Consider the following 23,309-nt stretch of genomic DNA (forward strand, 5'->3'; position numbering starts at 1 on the left):
CTTAAACATGGAAGAGAGGTGGTGGGTTTTTGCAGATGAGTTTTTAAGGTTAACAAGATCACTAGAGGTTAGTAAGAAAAAATGTGAGCAGACAGACACTTCTGTTGTGACACATTCCCATGTCAGGCTCTGGCCCCAGGATGGAGAAAAACCTAACCAGTCCCAGACAAGACTTCCTTTCTTCAAAACTCTGCTGGAGGCGTCCCATTTCCTCCTCTGAGCCCAGAAGACCAGAGCCCTGGGCCCCCAGCTCTTCCTCACCAGCCCCTTCACAGACCTGCACTCCAGATTCTTGCCTCGGAGCCTTTGCTCTCCGCTCAGTCATCAACTCACTTCCGATGTTCGATGTTTATTCATCATTAAGGCACAGAGGCCACACCACCTCATCCAGAAAATGCTCTGGGATCTCCTTTGGATTTGTAATGTGTTCCCTTTACAACTCAGGACTTTCTGGCCGTGATTTCCACAAGTCACTCCACAAGTTGCCAGGAAGCTGCTTCAGGGGTGCTGGTTAAAAATGGAGACTTCTGCATCTTACCCAGTCCTGGTTAATCAGAGTCTCGGATGGGGCCTGCACCCTGCACCCTGCATAATCACTTGTGGGCGACGCTGAGGCACCAGGCACCACGAAGACGGACAACCCCTGGGCCAGATGAAGGGATCTACCATTCTGCAATGACAAAAAAAACTACCCTGGGCTGCCGACAGGTTTCTGCCATGTGAAGGAAGACAGCTAGACACGGCTACACATGGAGGTGGTGATGCCGATGGGGCAGGACACCGAGGCAGGCATCTGCAGGGGCCGTCACCTACCTAAGGGGCAGGAAGCGCCACACCACACACGGCAGGGGCTGTGAGGAGCGCAGGCAGAGAGAAGAGCAGGCACACACCAGAGCCACAGAGCAGCCCCAGGAGTCCTCAGAGAACTGCAGCTTGACTGTGGGCAGCACTGCCGTACTGAAGGTCAGAGTGGACCAAGGGCACGTGCCCCAGCTGGCGCCCACAGGCAAAAGCGACCTTGTTCGGAGAGGACCACCTTGGGGGAGCTGGGAAAGCTGACCTTAATCCTAAAACGTCACCAGAAGGCACTCCGGCAGCCTGTAGCCATACCGTCTGTGGTCCATGCTTCCAGACTCGCTCACGCTGTGGTGTCATGTCAGCTCCAGGGACCTGCCAGCCCGGGCCAGGTCTCCGCACCTCAGCCTCGGTGGCCCCCTTCACAGCACGGAAGCTATGTGTGTGTGGACCCGCCCATCTCCCAAAGGGGCGGAACTGCCCTGACCGTGGGAACCAGGCCCTTTTACCCATCACCATTGTGTCCCCGGCACCAACTTTCACTTAACAATTAATTAATGGATTAAAGGTGCTATTGACAAATGTTATTCTTTTGAGAAGAATTTTATTAGACTAAAAATAAGAAGTGTTTCTGTCATGTTGATTTTAACTGCAAATTAGGGAAAGGACTTTTCTTTTCTTTTCTTTTCTTTTCTTTCTCTCTCTCTTTCTTTCTTTATGATAAAAAGCACTGGGCAGAGAGAACAGGGAGTAAAGTGTACATGTGAATTTCCCAGACAAAACCAGACAACTTCCCCAAGGTCCCAGGGACTAGCAGTCCTCCTTGGTGTCATCAGGAGAAAAGTCCTTAAAAAGCTTACTAGGGCAGGTGGGCCCTACAAACAGCACCTCAAAGGTAGGAAACGTTATCTTCCCAGAACTGAATCATTTAGGGAAAATGAATAAAATAAAACAGTTCATCTATACAGTAAGTACGCCAAGAATCTGGCTGACTTCCTTGATCTACCAAGAAATCTATCAAGTTGGTACAAAACCTTTTGTTGTGAAATAAATATTTACTCGAGTCTAAACGGCAGCATGATTTTAAAACAATAATCTCTGAGAAACATAGAGCAGGTTTGGCTTCAAAGAACTATAGTTTCAAAACTGAATCTGCCATCAGGAATGTGTATCCTAAGTGCCTTTAAGGAAAAGCAAACCACAGTATGTCACAAGAAACTCTTTAACTGGTAACATTTTCCTATTGTTTCCCATATGTATATATGTTCTATCAACTAAACTATCTGGAAAGTAGCTCCCATTTCCTAAGGATAAACATACCCTCCTGCATCATCGCTTTCCCATATCATACCCAAGGACATTAACTTAACAATGTTATCTAATATTCAGACCGTACTTAAATTTATCTGTTTATAAATATGCTTATACCTGCTCCTGCTCCCCCAAATCCAATCAGAGTTCCTATACTGCATTTGGTAGTCTTGTGTCAGGCTTAGAGCCAGGCCAGACACTTCCCGAAAGGACACTGCCTGGGTGTTGGGTGCTGTCCCACAAGGTGGGACCTTTTTCCTGTTGTAATTAAGAATCTATCGCGTGATTCTTAGGCTGTGTGAATATTATATTCCCACTAGCTTATGAACATTCTTACATAGTGGGCTTAAAAATTACAATTTTTCAATTTGATCATTCCATCTGTATTTAATTAGTGGCCTTTTGTAAAGAAGAGCTTGCCTTTTTTGTCCAACTTTATCTTTTTCTTTTTTGAACATCATTGCAGGTGCATGAATGAATTCCTTTCAAATTCAGTTTTACAATTCACTTCCATGACCATTCTTTTTAACGTACTGTCCCAAACTTGCCCAAAGAACCTGCTCAAGCAGGTTCTCCTTCTTTATGAAGTTGACTCTCTCCCTACACCCCCCAACGCCCTGACCTCCACCCCTTATTCTTTAAGCAGTTTTTTGCTTTCTGGCACAAAATGCTCCAGGGTCAACGTGCACTTTTTTCAGCCCTGGCCTTTGAGTCAACCACTACTTTAGGAAGCCCAGGTCCATTTTAGTGGAAAATGGCATTTAGAAACCAAGATTGAGCACCAGGTGGGCTCACTGTCACTGAGCGGACATTTAGTTAGTAAACAGAGCTACAATTCATTTTTGAATTATGGGGTCATAATGATACCTATAGTTCAGCCCAATACCCCTGGATTACCTTCTTTCTTTCCATATTTGTATCTTTCCTTTTCTTACACCAAGTGTCCTGATTCTCCATCATTATCAACATACCATTCGTTTGTCTTACCCTATATAACATCATACAGCACAGTCCAAGAATTACACATCTATGTAATTACGTGTCACTATGAACAAGACTATTAAGATTATTAAGATTTCTCTTTACTTTGTGCTTAGGATACACCCCAATCACGGAATGTAAAGTACTGTGTTCTAAAGTCTGTGAATGAATTCTTTTCTATGTGGTTAGCAATCTGACATATAGCTCACCTATTTCTATAATTCAATTTTAGGTTTGCTTTTCTTCGTTTTTGATTTTATGTTTTGACTATGTTGAACATTTGTACAGTTTAAAAATCAAATCATATAGGGAGATATACCAGAAAAGTCTCACTCCCATCCCTAACCCCTCCACCCCCTTCCCACCTAACTCACTATAGTTAACCATTTTCATTAATTCCTAACTTACCCTTACTCCTTCATACATACACTCACACACACTTTTTTGCAGCTTGTTTTTTCAATATATCCTGGAACTTACTCTATACCAGTTAACAGAGATCTTTCCCATTCTTTTCAGGGCTGCATGGGACCATACTGTGTGAGGTACAGATAGCAGCCAGTCTCCTACAGATGGACATTTAAGTGTTAAATATTTTGCCATTACAAATTATACAGCAATAAATCACTTTTTGTGTATTATTTTGCATTTATGAGAGTGTATCTTAAGAGTAAGTTTCTAGAAGGAGGATTGCTGGATCAAATGGTAAATGCACATGTACTCTAGATACTGTAAAATTCTTCTTTGTTATAAAGGTTGAACTCCTGACAGCAATGTATTAAGAATGCCTGTTCTTCTTTGTTATAAAGGTTGAACTCCTGACAGCAATGTATTAAGAATGCCTGTTCTCCCCACGGTCTTGCTATCAGAGTGGCTCATCAAAATTTTTATTTTTTGTGAATCTGACAAAGGTGAGAAATGGTTATCTCAGGGTAGCTTTAGTTTATATTCTGTTATTATAAACCAACTTATCATTTCCAGTGGAGAAGGACCATTCTATAACTCTTCTGTGATCTGTTCACAACTTTTGCCTTTACAATTTCTGGTATCTTTTAAAAATACTTAATCTGCAATACATTACAAATATTTCCTCCAGTTTACCATTTTTTGTTTATGGTATTTTTTTCCAATGTAAAGTTTAACGCTTTTTAGATTTAATGTCATCAAATTTACTATCCTTGTTTCTGGGATTTAAGTCCTAGTTTAAAAGTTTTTCCCTACTTCTGGGTTATAAAGGAATTTACCCTTGTTTTATTCTTCTATAGTTTCATGATTCTTACATTTGGATCTCTAATCCATTTTTAGTTGATTTAAAATACTCCTAACTAAAGATAAGTGTAACCTTTTAACTTCAAGTTCATGCCATTCTGGTTTTATAGGCAAATGCCCAGATTAGATGAACTATTCCAGTCAGTATTTCCAATTACAGAGTCCTGGAGATCCTTGGCTGGAAGCTATCAACCAGCTTGTCTCCCAAGCCACAGCTCACAGCCAGAGGCTTTGTCCAGACAGAGCACAGGAATTTAGGAAGGAGGACTAGCTGAATACAATTTTGATAACCTCCTTGTCAAGCATGATAGTATCAACTATTTCCAGTCAAGAGTCTGTTACCCTAAAATATCTGAAGAACTGAACTCATCGACCCCGCCATGTACTAAGAGGACTCAGCCAGTCTCCTAGTATCAGAAATACAGAGAAACAGCATGTCAGCTGAAGGGGAGACCACCTGGCAAAGCTAGTGTTGAAGGAGCTAACTTGAACAGACTCAGCTGAGAGACGGCCGGTGCTCAGGCTGCAGGAGGAGCTGGATAAAGTGCCCTCACCACTTTCTGATGGCCTGAGACAGATTCTGGGGGACCTTCCTGATTGGGGGATGCTGGCAGTGTGGCCGAGGATTGCACCCAACCACGTGCTACACGCCATCAAGGACATGCCGCTCTGCCAGACGTCCTAGACCTTGCCCACTGCGCCCTTCTGCCTCACCTGCACTCACCTGCCTCCTTACTTTGCAGAAGGCCCACAAAAATAATGAGAGCCAACAGACAAGTACAGACAGGTGCCAGGAATTATCTCATTCAGCACTCACTAACAATTTCATCATTATTAATTACCATTTTACAGATGATGGAAGGGGGCCCTGAGAGACCAGGCAGTTTTTCCAAAGTCACAAGGCTGGAAAATGGTGCAACAGGAGTGAGGCCAACTCTGAAACCAAAGCTCCCCGATGCAGCTGGTTAGGGGATCAAGGCAAAGCTCCCTCCAAAGTCATTAGCTCCGGGTTCTCACTGGCTCCCAATTCTGTAATGTACTACTTGAAATGTGAGTTAAATGGACAGTCAATTTTTTTTATTTAGTGGGAAAAAACCTGTAACCTGCTACTATGTGTCTGCTTAACATGACAGAATATGAAAGACAGTCACCTACATGGTAATTTTGGCAAACATGTTCACCTGAATCAACGATGCCTCTGGCTGGCCCCATCCTCCAGTTTACAGAAGATGAGGGGGACTGTGGAAAAAATCAAATACCACCCCAAAGACACAATCAGACAAATTCAGACCATTGGATGCTCCATAAGAACACTGGCCTGGGCACTTTAGGAAGGTAATGTTATGCAGGAAAGAAGTGAGGACGGTTTATGATTAAGAAACCAAAGAAACACATAAAACAGATGGGCCACATGACCTTGACTGCATCCGGGTGCAGGGAGGTAAACGAATAGTTAAGGAAGGTATTTTAGCGACAACCTGAGAAATTAAATAGCCTGCACATTAGATGACATGAGGGAATGACAATGTTCTCAGGTGTGGTAAGTGGTTACAAAGGGGACCCTCATTCCTAGGAGAGCATTTAGGGGTGAGCTGGCATGTTATCTACAACTACACCACCAATACATAAACAGAAAGCGGGAGAGATCCCAATCTCCCTCACCCCCAATATAATCACTGCGTCCTGTCATCCCTGTTAGTTTTATGAACTGTGAAGAGTTCAAGGCCCCAAACTGGAGCCCTGGAAGCATCCTGCAGCCGCCCGTGCTCAGTGAGCACACATCTCATACAGGCCCCTAGAACCCAGGCAGGTGACAGACAGGGGACCTCCCTCCTCAGGAGGGACGATCCGGTTAGAGAACAGGTTGCTGCACCAGCTACTGTCACTCTTGGCCCAAACCCTACCTTCTCTCAGCAAAGGAAGGTTTTGCATGCCTGCTACAGGCCTGTGATGGCCAGGAGGGGCTCCTTTGGGTGGGTGGGGGTGGGGGGACCCCACCTACAGTCTCTTCTTTTGTGGGAGACCTCAGAGTGAGGCCTCCAAGAGGCGTCTGGGGCAAAATGCTGAAGGTAACCCCCAAACACAGCACCTGTCACACCAAGGGGAAGGTCAACATGGCAGATGAGGGCAGGGATCAGGGCCCTCCCTTCCCCCCAGCTCTGTACTGACTGGGGTGAGGGGCGAGGACTCTGGGAAGCTCAGAGCTGGACTGAGACTTGACCTCTGTTTTAAGAGGCAGCAGCAGCCAATGCATCAGCTGAGTCCTCCAGCTCAAACCTATGGTGGGGCAGGGCGGTTAGGGGGATGGTGTCAGAACAAACTTGCCTTGATCTCTCAGGATTTCAAAGTTTTGCACTAATTCTTGGAACAAGCCTGAGGAGGTCCCAGGATTGACATCACAAACTAACCAATGAAGACCTCGTTGAAAGCGAAGTGCAGGGAGTTGAGGTCAAAGGGCAGGAGGAAGAAGGAAAAGGCAGGGTGAGGAGGAGGGACGTGGCAGCAGCCGTGGCAGAAGTGCCGCCCCCAGCAGGCAGAGGCTCAGGGAAGCACTAAAGCCATGGAGTCACTCACATCAGGGACTGTGACCCACGACCGTCATTTCAAAACAATCAGGACCTGGGGGACAGGAAACCACCAAGTGCGCCCGGGGAGGTGTGCAGTGAAGGGAGGAGGGTCTGCAGCACACGTGGTGTGGCCTCAGCCCACGGGGGGGGGGGGGGGGGGGGGGATTGACGGGACATATCCCCCAAAGGAGCCTTCAGGAAGCGGCATCTGAAAGCTGGCACTCTGGGCTCGTGCCCAGTTCGCAAAGGCCTGCATCTGCTTCACCTTCAGTTTCCCTACCAATTCCGGTTATTTTTACGGAATGAAACGGGTTTCCCGGAACAGCGCACCACTCTTCAGCAGGGTGCCCGTGTGAAACGAGGAGGAGGGACGACCCGGTGGCAGCCCACAGGTCAGGGGTGTTGACACTTTCCTCCCTCTTCTGCTCTAGACCCCAGCTTCCTCAAAGGAAAGGTCCCGCTCCTCACAGCCACGGGCCACAGTTGGTCTTTAAGCCCCACGCACCCACTGCAACCAATGCAGGGGAGCATCAGGTACTCAGTACACACTGGGCAAATATGCAAAGACATGTACACAACTCAGGCACTACAGGGTCTGAAAATAGGTCCTAGAAATCAGGAACACTGAACATGAAATGTTGTCCTTCTGCTGCTCTAAACCCAAGGAAACAGGCACCAAACTGCAAACACACATGCACACACACACGGACACACATGGCTGCACACATGCACATGCATACACAGGCCACCTACAATCCTTACAGCTATGACACCAGGAATAAACCTCACTCCAGGCTCCGTCAGCCCTCCCCTCCTGCGCTGTCCCTCCCTGGCCATCCTCTCTGCCCCAACTGCTTTCTGTATTTAAATGATCCCGCTGTGATCAGGCAATAAATGCATAAGTCTGTTAAGATGATAATTCACAGCCTGTGAGGAGGACCCACATTAGCACCCAGAACTAAAAGGTGTTTCATATGATTCATACTCCACAACTTCTCAAACCTACTGTAGAAAGCTTATAATAATATACAAAAGCAGAATAATGGCAAAACGTCATCTACAGGCCACCTTCAGAAAAGCTGCCACTCATTTTCACAAACGGAATCGGCTGGGGAGGTCATCTGCCCAAGGTCAGGGGGCTGAGTAGGTCCCCGTAACTTCTTGTGCTCACTGAACTCCATGTATGAAAGGAAAAGAAACCATCATTTGCCACATGGCTTCAGCTAATGCTTTATACTGGGTACTGTGGGTTCTCCCTTCCCATGGGATTATAGTTCAATCACTGTAATATCCCAAAACTTGATTTAAAAAAATACATCAATTACTTTTATTAGCTGCAATTCAAAATTAGTTTTCCTTAAAACAGTAATGTTTGACTTTTAATATTATTCATCCATTAAAGCAACATCACTGCACTGCAAAATTAACCATACGCAATTAAACAGCTGACAGGTGCATCCCAACTCGATCTGAACCAGCAATGCAGCCAGCTCTGGCAGCACCGACTTGGTGGGTCTCTGGAACAGACCCGGGGATGCTCACCCTCAGCCCCTCCTGAGTGTCTGAGTACCACGGATGGATCCTCACTCTGAGATCTGACCGCCAGCCCTGCTCTGCTGGCAATACTGGAAGAGGGAGCGTGGAGGGGAGGAAGTTGGGTATCTGGCCACTCTGGGGATTTCTGCTCTTCTCCCATTCAACCTACGGGAAACTGGACAAGGGCGAGGAGGTGGTTCCGCTGGAGAGGGGAGCCCTGCCTCTTGGAGCCCAGTGGAAGGAGGGAAGAGGGCATTAGAGAAGTTAGAGCTCTAATGGAAAGGGTGGGGAGATGCAGGGGACACAGGGAGATGGGAGGGACACATGAATATATAGGTGCAGCAAACAAACCCCAGAGGTGGTGACCAGCCAGTCAGGGAGGGAAAATTCCCTCACCCACCTCACCATCTCAGTTCATCTTTGCTCAGCAGGACCTCAAATATAAGGTGGACAGACACTGAAAAGAATGTATCAATAACAGCTTAAGGCTTTGCAGAATTGGGAATCCACACCAATGGAAGCTAGGATCCCAGGCAAGAAAAATATGCTATTAGCACAGAGAAGTAGAACAACAGTTAACCCTGGCAGGAAGGGCCAGGAACCCAAGGGACTGACACTGCGAGGTGGGCTGCTCCCCACCCCGCCCAAGCCCAATCTCTCCAGTCCCAAGGGCAGCTGCTCAAATTCATTCAATCTTGATTCTTTAATCAAGACACATGAAACACACACCCCATGCTTTTCTTTCCATTTAAAGATCAAAGGCAGGAACAGACCTCCAGAATGCAGGCTAGAGCTAAACTCATCACTCAACCCCCAAACACACACACTCACTCTGCCTCCATCTGTCTGTCTCTTCCCGCTGCCCCCTGGCTAGCTATCTCATCCCACATCTGGACTCTGCCACCTCTAACATTCTCCTTATCTCCCCACCAGACTCCTTGGCATGGATCCCCACTGCCTTTCTCTTGGATATCCCTGATCTCCTGAATCTGGCCCATAACCCCTTCTACATAGCACCCAAGTAATGTCTTTCAAGGCTCAACCCCAGTAGGTAAGTGCCCTGCCAACAGAGCCCTAGCAAGTTCCCTGTGCCCCGTTGATAATGCCCAAGTATCAGAGACGGGCCCACAGCTCAGCCTCTGGTCAGGGGAAGCATTCACCAGCCTGACTTCCTGCCTTTGCCCCTGCCCTTCCCAGGACAGAAAATGCTCCTTCAACCCTCCTGGGCCAGGGGCCTACTGAGTGTTCAAGACCTATCTCACATGCTGCCAACTCCCCTGTGACTCTCCCTTCAAGTCCCCAGGACATCACTGCAAATCTCCGAAGGTGCACATGGCTGCCCTTTAGGCTTTGCAGCACATGCTCCCTTCACTGCCTCCATAGCTGGGTCCAGCAAGTCACCCAGGGCCTTATATAAAGACTGTTTGCTAAGTGGGAACCAGTCCATACTTTTCTCCTCCTCTTTTCCCGGATAAAGAACGTGGACACCACTCCACATGCCAACAGCCAGAGAAAATCCACATCCCAAGACAAAACCACACCAAGTCACCCCATCCAGCAGCACATACTTGCTGGTGTGGCTGACAGATGTGAGCCACCCCCTCCCAACTTAGAGCCAGTGCAGAGGGCCACCACAGTGAGGATGGGACTCACAGCTGCTCATGCCATCCAAGGACATGGGTGCGGCTTCCCTGACACCTCCAGCAAGACAGAGCAGGGAAAGCTACTCTCACCAAGCCTCTTGGGCATGGAGTGCAGACCCAAGCACTTGTACTGCGCGTGCAAATGTGTGCCCGTGCACACACGCTACAGCTCTGCATGATGGGGCCACGAGCCATCCCAGCAGCTATGTCCCGTCCCAGCAGCTACATCAAAGCCCTCTCCTGTCCTCCTCAGCTCAGCTGCTGGGGGCGGTATGGCAGCAGGGGTGAAATGCCCAGACCCAAGCTGTTCTGTTTATGTCTCTTGTGCCCCGAGAATGGACAAGATGTCCCTGAGCGGGTGCCCTCCCATGATGAGAGCCCTCACCGAAAGTCCCCACCCCTCCTTTTTGTGTCACTAGCAGGCACCTGTGCCCGCCGCTGCCAGGCCCCATCGTCAGACAGGACTAAGAGCACAGTGTGTATTCTACCACAATGAAGACGCACGCATCCCTTCCCCTCTTCAGATCAACCAGCACCATCAACTCTAAGCACTGCCCAGTTCATAGATGGTTTGTGATACAAGTTCCACAGTGAGTCACTTGTTTAGAAAAAGAACAACTCCCCCAGAGAACTGGTGGCCTGTGTACAAGGTAACGCTCCGGAGTCAGCCAACAGAAGTTTCTTAATACACTTAGACTGGAAGTGCAGAATCTTGAATGTTCTATCAAAAGACTGAAAGATGCACCCAAAGTCACCTACCTGGCTCTAAGAAAGTAACTCAAGTCCTCCATGGGATGCCCAGAACACATCCCCTGCCCCCCAGCAGGTCAATGACACCCTGCCCCTCCCCTCACGGATCCCCCAAGGAGATCCTCCCACTGAGGGAACGGATCTGCTCAGAGCAGTGGCTGCAGGCAGGCCTGCCGGGACTGGAGTGTGACAACTCCAAGAGCTGGGCGGCCTCCACCGCCTTCCTTCCATCAGCAGACCTGCCAGGGAGCTGACCCTATCCTTCCCAGGACATCACCTTAACACTGCTCACAGCCCTTCCCGTATTTCTCCTGTCCCCAAGTAAGGGCAACCCTCTTGAGGTCCCTGAGGATTCTGACTCCTTGGAATACAGTCCGTGATTCCCAAGCTGCCTCTCATCTTCTTCCTCCTGTACCGCCCGCCGGGGAGGCAAACCCCTCCTCCAGCTGTCTCTAATGGAGCAAGAGACAGCACTCACAAGTGTGCCCTGCTGCCCTTCCCCTGGGGACAGTCCTGCCCCAGCAGGCTCCACCCTGTGAGCAGAGCCCAGGGCCAAGGAAGAGGCTGTACTGTGAAGAGGGTGGAAGAGGAGAGAGGAGAGGCACGAGCGGCCTGCAAGAGGCAGGCAAGGACGGTTCTCTTCCTTCTTGAGCCAGCTCCACACCTGTTCTAAGCTGGGGCTGGGGAAGCGAGATGAACAAGCCAGAGCCCTGGCACCAATGAGGGGAGCACAATCCAGTGGGAAAAGACATGAAAACAAAAAAGGACAAAGTGGAGGAAGAGCCACATTAGAAGACCGTGCACAAGATTCACATGTGGGGATTCAGAGGCGGCAGCAACGGGGCCTTGAAGAGACAAGGATGCTTCACAGAGGTGGGGGGTGCGGGGCAGGCCAGGAGGATGGGCAGGGTTTCCTGGCTGCTAGGGAGCCAAGCACAGGACGGTGAAACAGCAGGTTCCAGAAGGAGCTCATCGTAGCATAGGTGCGGGGCTCAGAGGCAGGCCGGGAAGGGCGCTCGGTGGGACAGAGTGAAAGGGAAAAACCTGAAGAGTGGGCGCAGTCGGATTTTTAAACGGGGAGTGGGGGCTGCAGCCCAGCACCCGGCAGCATGGAGGAAGACGTGGTGTCAGCAAGAGGGCTGGGGACAGAGTGGGGAGGAGGGGAGGAGAGCAGCTCTGGAGGCGGGAAACCAACTGGGCATGAGTGGGGCAGTCAGGTCTGAACTAAAGGAAGTGGGGCAGAAAGGGGCTACTGGAGAGAATGAGCCCCACCGGCTGGGGATCTAGAAGGAGCGGAGAGAGAGACTGAGTTTCCAACTTGCACACCTGGGCGAGAAGCAGGGCCACTGACCAAGAGAGGAAACACAGGATTGGGGAGGGGGGCGCACTGGCCAGTAGGACATGCTCCCTGCCAACTCCAGCTGGTTCTTCCGTGTGGCCCTAGGTGAGCGGCACTGCTCATGCCTTAGGGGGCTTCCGCATCCCAATTCAGCATCCCAATCTCACCTGCATCCAAACGTTGTCTGCAGCAAAGTCGTGATTCCCACACAGAAGAAAATGGTCCCGATGAGCTGGCTGGTGGCCCACTGGTCGTACCCCACGCACATGGCATCCGCCAGCAGAAAGGGCACAGCGATGGTGCCACTGAAGCAGGTCAGGTAGTGCTGTGGGCGACAGGAGATGGTTGAGGGAAGAATAAACTCTTCCTTGTGTGTGGGTGTGTTTGGATTTTATACTAACTTTGCCCCGTTGGTTTTAAAACAGCCCACGTGAAGAATCTCTGGTTTTGGTGTATACGTGCACATCGTGTGCCACATCATCATCTATCTTTTCCAGCATTTCTCCTTTCTAATACATTTTCCTGTCTTACCACTCACCTGAATCCAGGCCTGCACAGAGCACATGATTCAAGCACTGGTGTGATTTTGTTTACACAACTCTTACTGGAAATACCTGCTTCCTTCAAATGCTTTTTTAGCATCAATTGCTAAAATCCTAGGTCTTTTCTTCCTCTGATCTGGTGACGTGAATTGGGTCGCATGGTACCATTCTTGAAACAAATCCTAGTTCGTCATGCTAGGTTTTTCTTCTGGGATTTGATCTGCCAATATTTCATGTGGACTTCTACATCTATATTCTTGAGATAATTAATCTGCTTTTTAAATTTTTTTAATTCTCTCAGGGTCTGTGGATTGAAGTTACACAGGCTTCACTGCACAGGGTGTTTTCCATCTCTTTCTAGGGTCTGGCATTATTTGACTACCATCAGGGAAGGGTTATGGACATATGGTAGCTGTGGGAATCCTCTAGAAAGAGCCCATCCCCTCTTCCCTTGGGCCCCAGCCCTACCCTTTCAGCCCTGGAGGGACATTCTTGGCCCTCACTGCTCACGTCCCTTCCTCCCAAAGGCCTGTCTCTTCAGTTCCCACTTCTGTTCTACAAACGTCCTACTGTCCTTCCCAAGTCCCCCATCTCTGCTCACGTTTGCCAAAATGTGTGCAGCCCCTGATGCTCAACTGTACAACACGCAGGGTGTTCCACACGGGGAACAGAGCGTTCCTGTGCAGGACTTCGCAGAGCTGCTCACAAGCTTAAGAGCACTGCATATTGTCAAGACAGGCACGTCGCACATACAGTTTCCCAATCCTAGACCCGGGCACACTTCTAGAGACATCTATAACACAAACATTCCCCAAAGCGAGTTTCCTGAACCTAAAGACCCCTTAGCTCCTTTGGCCGTGACTCCTCCTCTGTCAGACACCTTCAGTCGGGGTGACCAACTGCTTTCATGCCTGTGTGGGAGATGAGGGTGAGAGGTGGGTGAGTGCTGGAAACCAGGCCGAAGCATCAGGTGTGGCAGGTACGGCCCGGCCTCCAAGTAACTACCCTAACTACCCCGGTGTGGGTGATGGGATCGATTTTTCTCAGCATCTGAAATCCCTCAGGTTGAACAGCCCATTCCAACTTGAGAAAAGAAGAAAGGGAGGTCAGACCCCCAACAGAGTCCAGGCTAAAACAGCCAAGGCAAATACAGGCCAGGGGAAAAGGGCCTCCCAACTTATGTTCTTCTCCAAAAGCCCCACTCCAATGCCTAAGAGGGAAAAGGGGATGGAGAGAGGGAAGAGGGGAGGAAAATACCCAAGATGCAGGGACCTGGTGTCAGCCTGGGTCACCTCCCGCCCCACCCCCCTTGCCCTGGTGGCCTGCCCTCTCTGCTCACACTGTAACCTGCAACCTCTACCACAGCAATGCTTCCCTTCCTTTACAGAGAAGACTGAGCCTCCCACGTGTGTCCTGGCCAACACAGCGCTTCTCAGGATCACCCACATTTTGTAGCAGAGCTGACCACGACTGGACTGCACGGGTAGGAATGAAGACGAAAGCTTCTCTGCCTCCCTGTACCCTCCCCTCTTTCTAGATCTCTACAGTCCTTGCTCCTTCCTTCCACATCACTGATCTTGCTCACTCCTTGAACATTTTCCTTCCTTTGTTCCCTGGTTGGCCTCCTCCTCCTGTTCCTTTCTTCCTTTCACTACCCTGAAATGGATGCTAACCAGTCCCAGTCATCATTCCTAAAAGAGTAATTTATAACAAAGTCGGCAATAATAAAAATCAAAACTGAATTTTTAACGGATCCAGACAGATGAGTCGAACATCTGCTGGTGGTCACATCCTAAGGGAACCACCTTACCTGCAACCCCAGAAATATGCACAGGTACCAGGGGGGGACGTCTTCTATGGTGTAAATCATGTCCGATCTCTGGGGGTCTAGACTGCCGGTGCTATCCAAGGTCTCGGCGAGAGAGCTCTGTGAGTGAAGGGAGAAAAGGAATTGTTTAACAAGAGCAAGGAGTAATAGTAACTCAGCTCAGTACAGCCCACAGTTACTGAAAAACAACTTTATAAAGTGGTGACCATTCTCTTGTGTAAAAATAAGCCTTGGCTGCCTTTTACACAATGCTCAGCCCACTCAGTGAGACGAGCTGTCCTCAGAATTTGGGGGCTCGATATCCCCTGTCACTGACTCATCCCCAAGAGCACCCAGCTTGCTCAGAACTTCTCCCCAAGCCTAGGGAACCCCTACATAGAGAGGGATGCTCCCAGGTTGAGTCTACAAAGCGATACCTTGGCATGAACAATCCTTGAGTGGTGCCCCAAAGGAAAAAAGGTTATGAAATGCTGATCACTTTGAAACAGAGAGCACTAATCTGCCCTTCCTACCCCATCCCATTCCTGCAAGGACAAAGATCTCTGTACCCTAAAAACCAAACAAAACAAGTCCTACGCCTTCCTATCAAAACACTGCTTCTCAGACACAATGCTGAGTGAAAAGAGCAAAATTTTAAGTACAGAGATAGGAAGATTTCAATTTTGTTTAAAGACTAAAACTTTGCTTATAGTTTAGGGGACAGTGGTTTTTTTTTTTTTTTTCTTCTCTTTCCCTCCCCCCACTGTTACTACAGACTTTAAAAATATTAGGTGTTGCATGCTTTTTGAGCCCAAAATTTTCACCAAGACTGAACACGTTAGGTTATAGTCTAGACGTTTACAGTCAGTGTCTGCATTACTTCTGAGCTAAACAGAAAACTGAAGGTAACCCCAAGTCCCCCATGTACCCTTAAAACTGCTCTGGTTTCTAAAACTCTATGAACAGTTTCTTAGAATCCACGATGAGCATTTTTTCCTAAGTCTTTTGTACTTAAAAACGTGCCTAACAGGAAACAAAATTAAAAGATGTTCCACAAAAAAAAGTAAGGATAGCGACCTTCTGACTATACCTAGCCCCATTTGTGCCCCCTTGTCCATGGATACAGTCCACAGAAAGATGCGGACTGTCTGTCGCTTGATTTCCCATGCAGAGGTGGACAGGGATTTGGGGGCCAAATATTCTTGAACAAAAGGAGTGATGCAGTTCAGCCTTACCTTCTAAAGCCTAAAAGTAAATGTCTGCTGTAAGTTGACATTTGAGTTAATCCAAATGAGAACGGAGTATGACCTTTCAGAGAACTTTTTCTTACATTCAAACAACGGATATTGGCAGATTTGCATTCCTGAATGAGTTAAAATATACTATGTAAGTCTTTTAAAAATCTGGGATTTTTTAAAAGGGGTGGTAGAGAAAGTACATGTGTATGGAAAATGTGATATGATATGTGGTGATGTGCAGTAAAGGATGAACAACAGCAGGACTGGGTTGTCCAAACCCTCACACATTTCAAAAACAGCTTGGTCTTGCTTGGCAAGTGGGAGAGAACCTGCGAGTTCTGGGAATATGCTGCTCTTAAGAGTGTGTCTACCTCGAGCCTTGGGCTGCCCCAAATGGTTTATGCTAACGATGCCATTTATGGAGGGGGCCTTGAACCACACAGCATCAGTATGACCTTTGGAGGGGCTGGATGCTAACATCAGCCACATGGGTGGGTCAGCCATGCTTAACATGGCTGGCCCCAATCAAAATACTGGATGCCAAGGCCTGAGTACACATCCCTGGCTGACTGAACAATCCTTGAGGGTTGTCACACATTGTTTTTGGGAAAATTAAGTGCTGCCCACATGCCTCTACTGGGAGGAGACAATGGAATGCTTCAGTTCCTTGGACCCTGCCCTATGTACCTTCTTCTGATTTTAATCTGTATCCTCTCGCTGAAATAAACTATAGTCATGAGTTTAATAGCTTTCCTGAATTCTGTGAGTCCATCTGGCTAACCACTGAACTATATTCGAGAACCCTCAACTCAGATTTTGGGAATCCGTGAACTCAGTTGACCATTTTGTTCACATGACAGAATTATGGATTATACAAAGGACAATCCAATACCGTCTTATTACCCATGGCTTCACAGGTAGGGGTACTACTGCCCACAAAGAAACAAAAAATATCTGAAAACAGAGTATATATTAACACTACAATTAACAGATTTGGACAACCTATTACAATAATACTGTGTGCAATATTATTCTAGTGATTCCAAGATAACTGGTTTTAACTATAAAAAGAACAGAAATGAAAAGATTTCATTATCTGTCCTCTTCCAGGTCTTTCACTAAGACATGTACACAAACACACACCCCATTTTTCTTAGTAATGAGGATGGTTCCATAACTCATAAATGGAACTAATATAAATGCCCATGAATGGTATTAAGATGACACAAAGTAGGAAACTATGTGGTCATGGGGGTCAATTAACCCTTGAAGACAAAATGCTGCACTGCCCCCCACCCTCGAGACAGGAATGTGTTTGGCCATTGTGAGCTATGGTACTACACTCAATTATCACTGCATGAAAATATAAACCATTTAAAACACTAAAAGAAAACAAGGCCCTCCAAAAGCTTTGTTCGATGACTACATTAACAGGTTAACGATGTCATTTTCAAAAGACTTTTCCATCTTATTCTATGGTCTGAAATAATCTAAAGAACTAGGTAATTACCTGCCCATCAAAGAGTAGGAAACTCAGAATTCAGCTTTCTGGTTAGAGCCTTAAGACTGTCAATAACCTTTTCAACCTCCTCTATCATTATTTACCAAGTCTAGCATTTTTGCCATCCATTGTGGTCACTTTTTCTCTAGGAAATAATTTATGCTAGATCAGGGTCAACAAACTTTTTCTGTAAATGGTTATATAGTAAATATTTTATCTTTTGTGGGCTATATAGTTCTGTCACGACACAACTCTGCCACTGTAGTGCAGAAGAACCTTCGATGGTATGCCAACAGGTGAGTATGGCTGTGTTCCAATAAAACTTTATTTATAAAAATAGGTATTGGGCCAGCGAGATATAGCTTGCCAATCCTTGCTACAGGGTTTCAAACTGATAATCATAAAGTTGTAGTTAACATCCTCCTTCACGGAGCACCTGGGTGGCTCAGTCGGTTGAGGGTCTGACTTCAGCTCAGGTCATGATCTTGCAGTCCATGAGTTCAAGCCCCGCGTCAGGCCCTGGGCTGACAGCTTGGAGCCTGGAGCCTGCTCCGGATTCTCTCTCTCCCTCTCTCTCTCTGCCCCTCCCCCGCTCATGCTCTGTCTCTCTCACTCTCACAAATGAATAAATGTTAAAAAAAATTTTTTTAAATATCCTCCTTCACAATTCTTACATCACCTTTCACGTTGCTAATATATATTTGTGCTTTCTCATTTTTTTCTTTAATCAGGTCCACCAAAGATCAAGTTCATTGGTCTTTTTAAAAAAAGCTTTTGAGTTCCAGTTAAATATGGTAGACTGACCACCTGTCACTTCCTCTAACTCCTAAAAGGACACAGAAGGAATGATCACACCACAAATTTACAAAGATGAAGTAAACAAGAACAGAAGAAATTAGATTAACCCCCTGGTAGAATATGTAAAGCATTCGCATGAGTTGTGACCCACTGGGGAGTGGGAGGAAATCTAAAACCTGGGTGTTTAAAGAGGAAGAGCGTGAAGAAGTGAGCTGGTTGACCTAAAGATGCCCCGACAGGTTCTATGCTTGCAGACACAGATAAGAGTGGGAAAGGGAAGAGGATGGGCTTTAACAGCACAGACCAATCAAATACCCTGTTGCCTACTGCCTTCCTCATCCTTCAAGAAATGAAAAGGTACTGTTTTAAGAGCATGAGCCAGAAAGACTTCCGCCTCAGAGGTTAAATGCAATCATGAACAGTGGGATCCTCATTTGCTTCTGAAATGCCAGACACCAGGTTACAAAAGCCAGGCTAACACCCACAGGAGTCTAGACGATTCCTTTCTGGAGGAACAGACCCAGAAATAGTAGGCTTTAAAAATAACTAAAATAAAATAAATTTTAAAAAGTTTAAAAAAAAAATAAAAAATAAAATAAAATAAAATAAAATAAAATAAAATAAAATAATAAAATAAAGTCAAGTCAAATCAAAGTTATAGTAGAACAGAGGCGGCGCCTGGGTGGCTCAGCTGGTCAAGCGTCTGACTCTTGATTTCAGCTCAGGTTATGATCTTGTGGTGCATGAGATCCAGCCCCACATCGAGCTCTGTGCCGACAGCATAGAGCCTGCTTGGGATTCTGCCTCTGCCCTTCCCCAGCCTGTACGCTCTCTCAAGATAAATAAACTTTTTAAAAAGTCAGAAAAGAACAAAGAAAACAGAAGATAGGAATTCATCGAAGAGATTTAAAAATTTCTAAGAACTAAAGAACACGTTTGCAAATTAGACCCACCAAGTATTCAATGAATTAATGAAAACCTATTCAGATATTTTAGAATGCACTTTACCACCAACGTTGCACATTGTATTCAGATATTTTAGAATGCACTTTACCACCAACATTGCAACGTTGTATTAGGAATGGCCCCAGAATAGAAATTTAAGAACAAAGGGAAATAAAACATGGGTTGGTAGAATTTGGGTAAAATTAAAAAATTAAAAAATTAAAAAACAGAAAGTAGAAGTAGAAGAACACGAGAAAACAGACATCATGAATAATACAGTAAAGGTCACAGGCTGGGGAAGAAAAAAAAAAAGAAATCAAACAATGTTGGGGGGGGCAGGAGGGAGATTAGAAATGATAGCCAGAGAAGGCAGGCAGATCCAAACACCTATCATTGGAGCCCCCAAATAAGAAAACCCAAAGAACAGACTGAAACAAAAAATAAAGATAGAATTCAAGACAGCTTTACTAAAGTAAAAGGATCTTTAACGTTAAATACTCCAAGTGCCAGAAAAAACTGACCCAGAATGGTCAACATGAAAACATATCTATGTAAAGTTACTGAATATTAAAGATAAATAAAGAATCCAAAAATAGCCAAAAAGATCAAGATACTGATAAAAAGAAGAAAACAAGACTGACCTGGTATCTTCACAGCCACAATCAATACCAAAAAATGAAAGAGTAGCAACAGTAAGTTATGACTCAATTATTCTCTCAACTTTGTATCACACAATTGTCCAAACATATACAAAGGTGGAAATATGGAATGCCCACCGGTACCTGTCTCCACCCTTCAAAAATTACCAATGCTGTGTTCTTGTTTAATCTATTCCAAGAGAACTTCCTTTTTCAAGAACTTCGGGTATCTCAACTACAAGGCCGGGGGGGGGGGGGGGGGGGGGGGGGGGGCGGTAAAGAGAATCCACAGGACTGAAAGTTAAAAAGACCTTTAACTTTAAAAAGAAATCTCAACATTATGAAATCAAGTTTATCTTCTATATAATGAACTCGGCGATAACTGCAACCACACAGCTGCTGCAACGACCGGCAGGCAGCCAAAGATCCCAGTGCCCAGCTGGGTAGGATATTCAAGTGAGGACACACTGTAAATAGTTCACCTGTGACCGTTTTCACATTTCGACAATCTCTGCTCTTTAAAAGCCTCATGTTATTTTACACTCTGTCCTCTCTTCCTCACGATGGCCCTGGGAAGTTACGTGCTTTATAACCCCTTTCACAAACGAGGAGTTGGAGACTCTGAGAGACTGAGGGAGCTGCCCAGGATCTGAACAGACAGGCTGTCCCCAAAGACTGCATTTGCCACCATACTACATGGCCTCCCAGGGAGAAACAGAGCTGCTCTCTAGTCATTACGAGAAATACCTGATTTTTTGACGTTGTGATTAATAACAAATTGCCCAATACCCCTGCAACCACTTCACAAGCTCTTGTAAACACATGTGGTGGGGAATCTGTAAAACAACAAAATGCTGGTATTTCAATGGGAACATCTAAACCTTTTGCTTGTACTTACTTCATTTTGTTCCAAATGCCCTCTCTATAAACAAAATCAATTCTTCAACATCCCTCACTGAAAATTCTCAATGATACTGAGATCAAGTTCATAACATACTGGGTGTGGGTCCCAATGCTATCTTACAGACTCACTGTTCCATGATCCTTCTGGGCCTTTTAGGAATAAATGTCTTTGAGCACATTCCAAGATGGGTACCTTGTGGCTAATACCATATTAACCAGCATTTACCATTAGTAGTTAAGTTTTGTATAACGTTAAGTGAACATATGACAACCGAGAGCATGCCATAATTAGGAAAACAAGCATGAATACGGAGAACGCATGAGATGATCTCTCGGGGCCCCACTTCTCCCATCTCTCCTGCAATGTTGCATTGTTCACTCACGCTCAGCTGTCCAGAGACAGCCTGTCACTGCCCTCTGAAAAGCAAGATCCCAAAGGGCAGCATTCTTTGGTGTGAAGTTTTCTTTGCACAAATTTAAGACAGCGGAAATCCTAAACATTTCATTTTCTTCTTCTCTAAAACAGAGATAGTGGCAGCACCTTTCTAATAGAGCTTTGGTAAGGACTGAACGTGACCCATTGCTTAAAGCATTCAGCCCAAGGCCTGGACCATTAGCACTGTTTAGTACACGGTAGCTCTTCTCCCTGAACTTGCCATTTCATAAAACAAGAAGAGTGGCCAATGAAACAGGAAGATATTCCATCTCACTGGTATTCAAGGAAATACAAATGTATCAAAGTTTCGACAATGAAAAGATTTTCAAACAGGTAAATGAATGTCTAGCATAAATGTGCTAATATAAATAAGCTAGACACTTTTCCTACCAACAGTTCACTAGCATCAGTAAAAGGTGCCACTAGAGGTGTTAGAAAGCCCTGCGTGTTAATGCTCCTTGGTATTCATTTCAAAAGGTGACCGTCACTTACTGAATACTGGAGGAGGAAGTCTAAAATCATGACAGTCTATACCCTGGAAATTCCGGTGGCTCTGATTAAGGGCCCAGTACCCGAGAACTGGATACAGCCTAACGAGTCTGGGAATTCAGAAGCACTCTGCTGCAAGATGTACCATTTGGATGCTGAGACCCAAGCAGGCCAGGCGGTAGCTCGCTGCCCAGATCCCACTCTGCGGGCTGTGTCTCAGCTGCAGACATAGGCGTCGGTCAACATGTCCACAGTGGCAACTATAATTTCTGCACTCTGAGGAGCAGCTTAGAATCCAAAACCACAGGAATGTCAACAACTCAGCATGAATCTAATTAGCCTCCACAAAATTTATAATAGCCTGACCAAAAAGTAATATTGGTCAAGAGAGCCAAAAATGGAAAAAAGAAACCATACACAGACACAAAAATTTGATTATTCCAGAATTTCAATATGATTTCCTTGTTCTTTATCATTTTAGTGATTACACTGTAAACTTACTGTGCTAATTAATGCCCAAGCTGGGTACTATGTTTGCATGTATCAACTTTCTAGTGGTCCCTTTCTAAAATATTAAGTGTGCACTATCTAAAGTACAATTCAGGGGACTCCTGGCTGGCTCAGTCAGCAAAGCATGCAACTCTTGATCTCGGGGTCAAGCTCCACAGTGGACATAGAGATTACTCTTAAAAAAAATAGAATACAGTGGTTCTAGAAATACAGAAACTGATTAAATTAGCGAATTTTCACAACGAATACAAAATGTGCTTTAAAAAGTCTACCAAATAAAACTCAAATGAAATTGAGGAGTCTCAGAGCTACAGTATAATCTGGAAATATCCTCTTGTCAAACTCTTCATGCGTTGGGCACAGTGACCAATCACAGAGTAAAAAAAGAAATTAAGGCATCTGGATCCTCTTTGGGCAGGCCTCTTCTGGCCTCTGTGAATAGGGTCACACAGACTAATCTCAAGGAAATGGGATGGCGGGGGAGGCGGGGGGAGCTTCTCCCCACCTTAACATGTGATTTCTGCCCCTTTGTTCAGTCTACACAAGCTACCGCTGGCTTCTTGTATCATCTTGTTCACTCCAACGGAGTATGTACCAGGCACAATGCTAAGAACCACACAGGTTATTATTTCATTTACTCCTCACAACAACCGAAGACAGATGCTGACACTTTTAGTCTCATTTTGGAGATGAGGCAACGGATGATGCCCAGAGACCTTAAGTAATTCCCTCGGGGCCCGGGTCACATTAGCACCCAGCCCTGAGTCCAGAATCACACTCTTAACCACCTCCCTCAGCATCCTGGCTAAGGCTTTTAAATAGAAGAACTTCTATATGGACCTCACCTTAATCGCCATTTAGACAATGAAAAGTTAGTAACTTCTACTCCTCACCATCCCTTCTATTTCCACTATGAAGGGAACACACCCACTCGGGAGGGCCGAGACGAGCCCGGGGAAGACAGCCACATCCCGTGACGGGGAGGAGGGTGGGGCAAGGGAGTACCTTTTCTGCGATGCCGTTTTCTGTGGTGTAGATTGCCATGAGCTCGGTGTCTTCGTTGTCCTGTTCACCGCTGGACGTGGCGCCTCCATTTATCACCACCTGAAGACAAACACTTCATTTATAGGCTGTTTCACCATGCACCGCTCTGCCGTGTGGAAACATCCTCCCCAAACACCTTCTGTCATTTTCACAACAGACACAAGCTGTGTGTCTTTTGCCTACAACATCAGCCGAGTTCCGAATTTTCTTAAAAGAAACTCCAGACAAGTGTGCGCCGCATCCGTGACCACACATGGTTCCGATGGA

The 23,309-nt window shown here is 46.2% G+C and overlaps 1 protein-coding gene across 5 annotated transcripts in view; it reads right to left on the reverse strand.

The window, feature by feature from the left end:
• The window catches only part of SLC23A2 (solute carrier family 23 member 2), a 135,110-nt gene that overhangs the window by 35,318 nt on the left and 76,483 nt on the right, over positions 1-23,309 (reverse strand). For all 5 annotated transcript variants that reach the window (XM_030310031.1, XM_030310027.1, XM_030310030.1 and 2 more), the window contains 3 exons: positions 23,004-23,102; positions 14,544-14,660; positions 12,359-12,516 (listed from right to left, as the gene is read on the reverse strand). In XM_030310031.1, the coding sequence (XP_030165891.1) occupies positions 12,359-12,516; positions 14,544-14,660; positions 23,004-23,102 (374 nt within the window). The remainder of the gene's footprint in view (positions 1-12,358; positions 12,517-14,543; positions 14,661-23,003; positions 23,103-23,309) is intronic.

This window comes from Lynx canadensis, chromosome A3 (assembly GCF_007474595.2).
Source record: "Lynx canadensis isolate LIC74 chromosome A3, mLynCan4.pri.v2, whole genome shotgun sequence".
NCBI lineage: Eukaryota > Metazoa > Chordata > Mammalia > Carnivora > Felidae > Lynx > Lynx canadensis.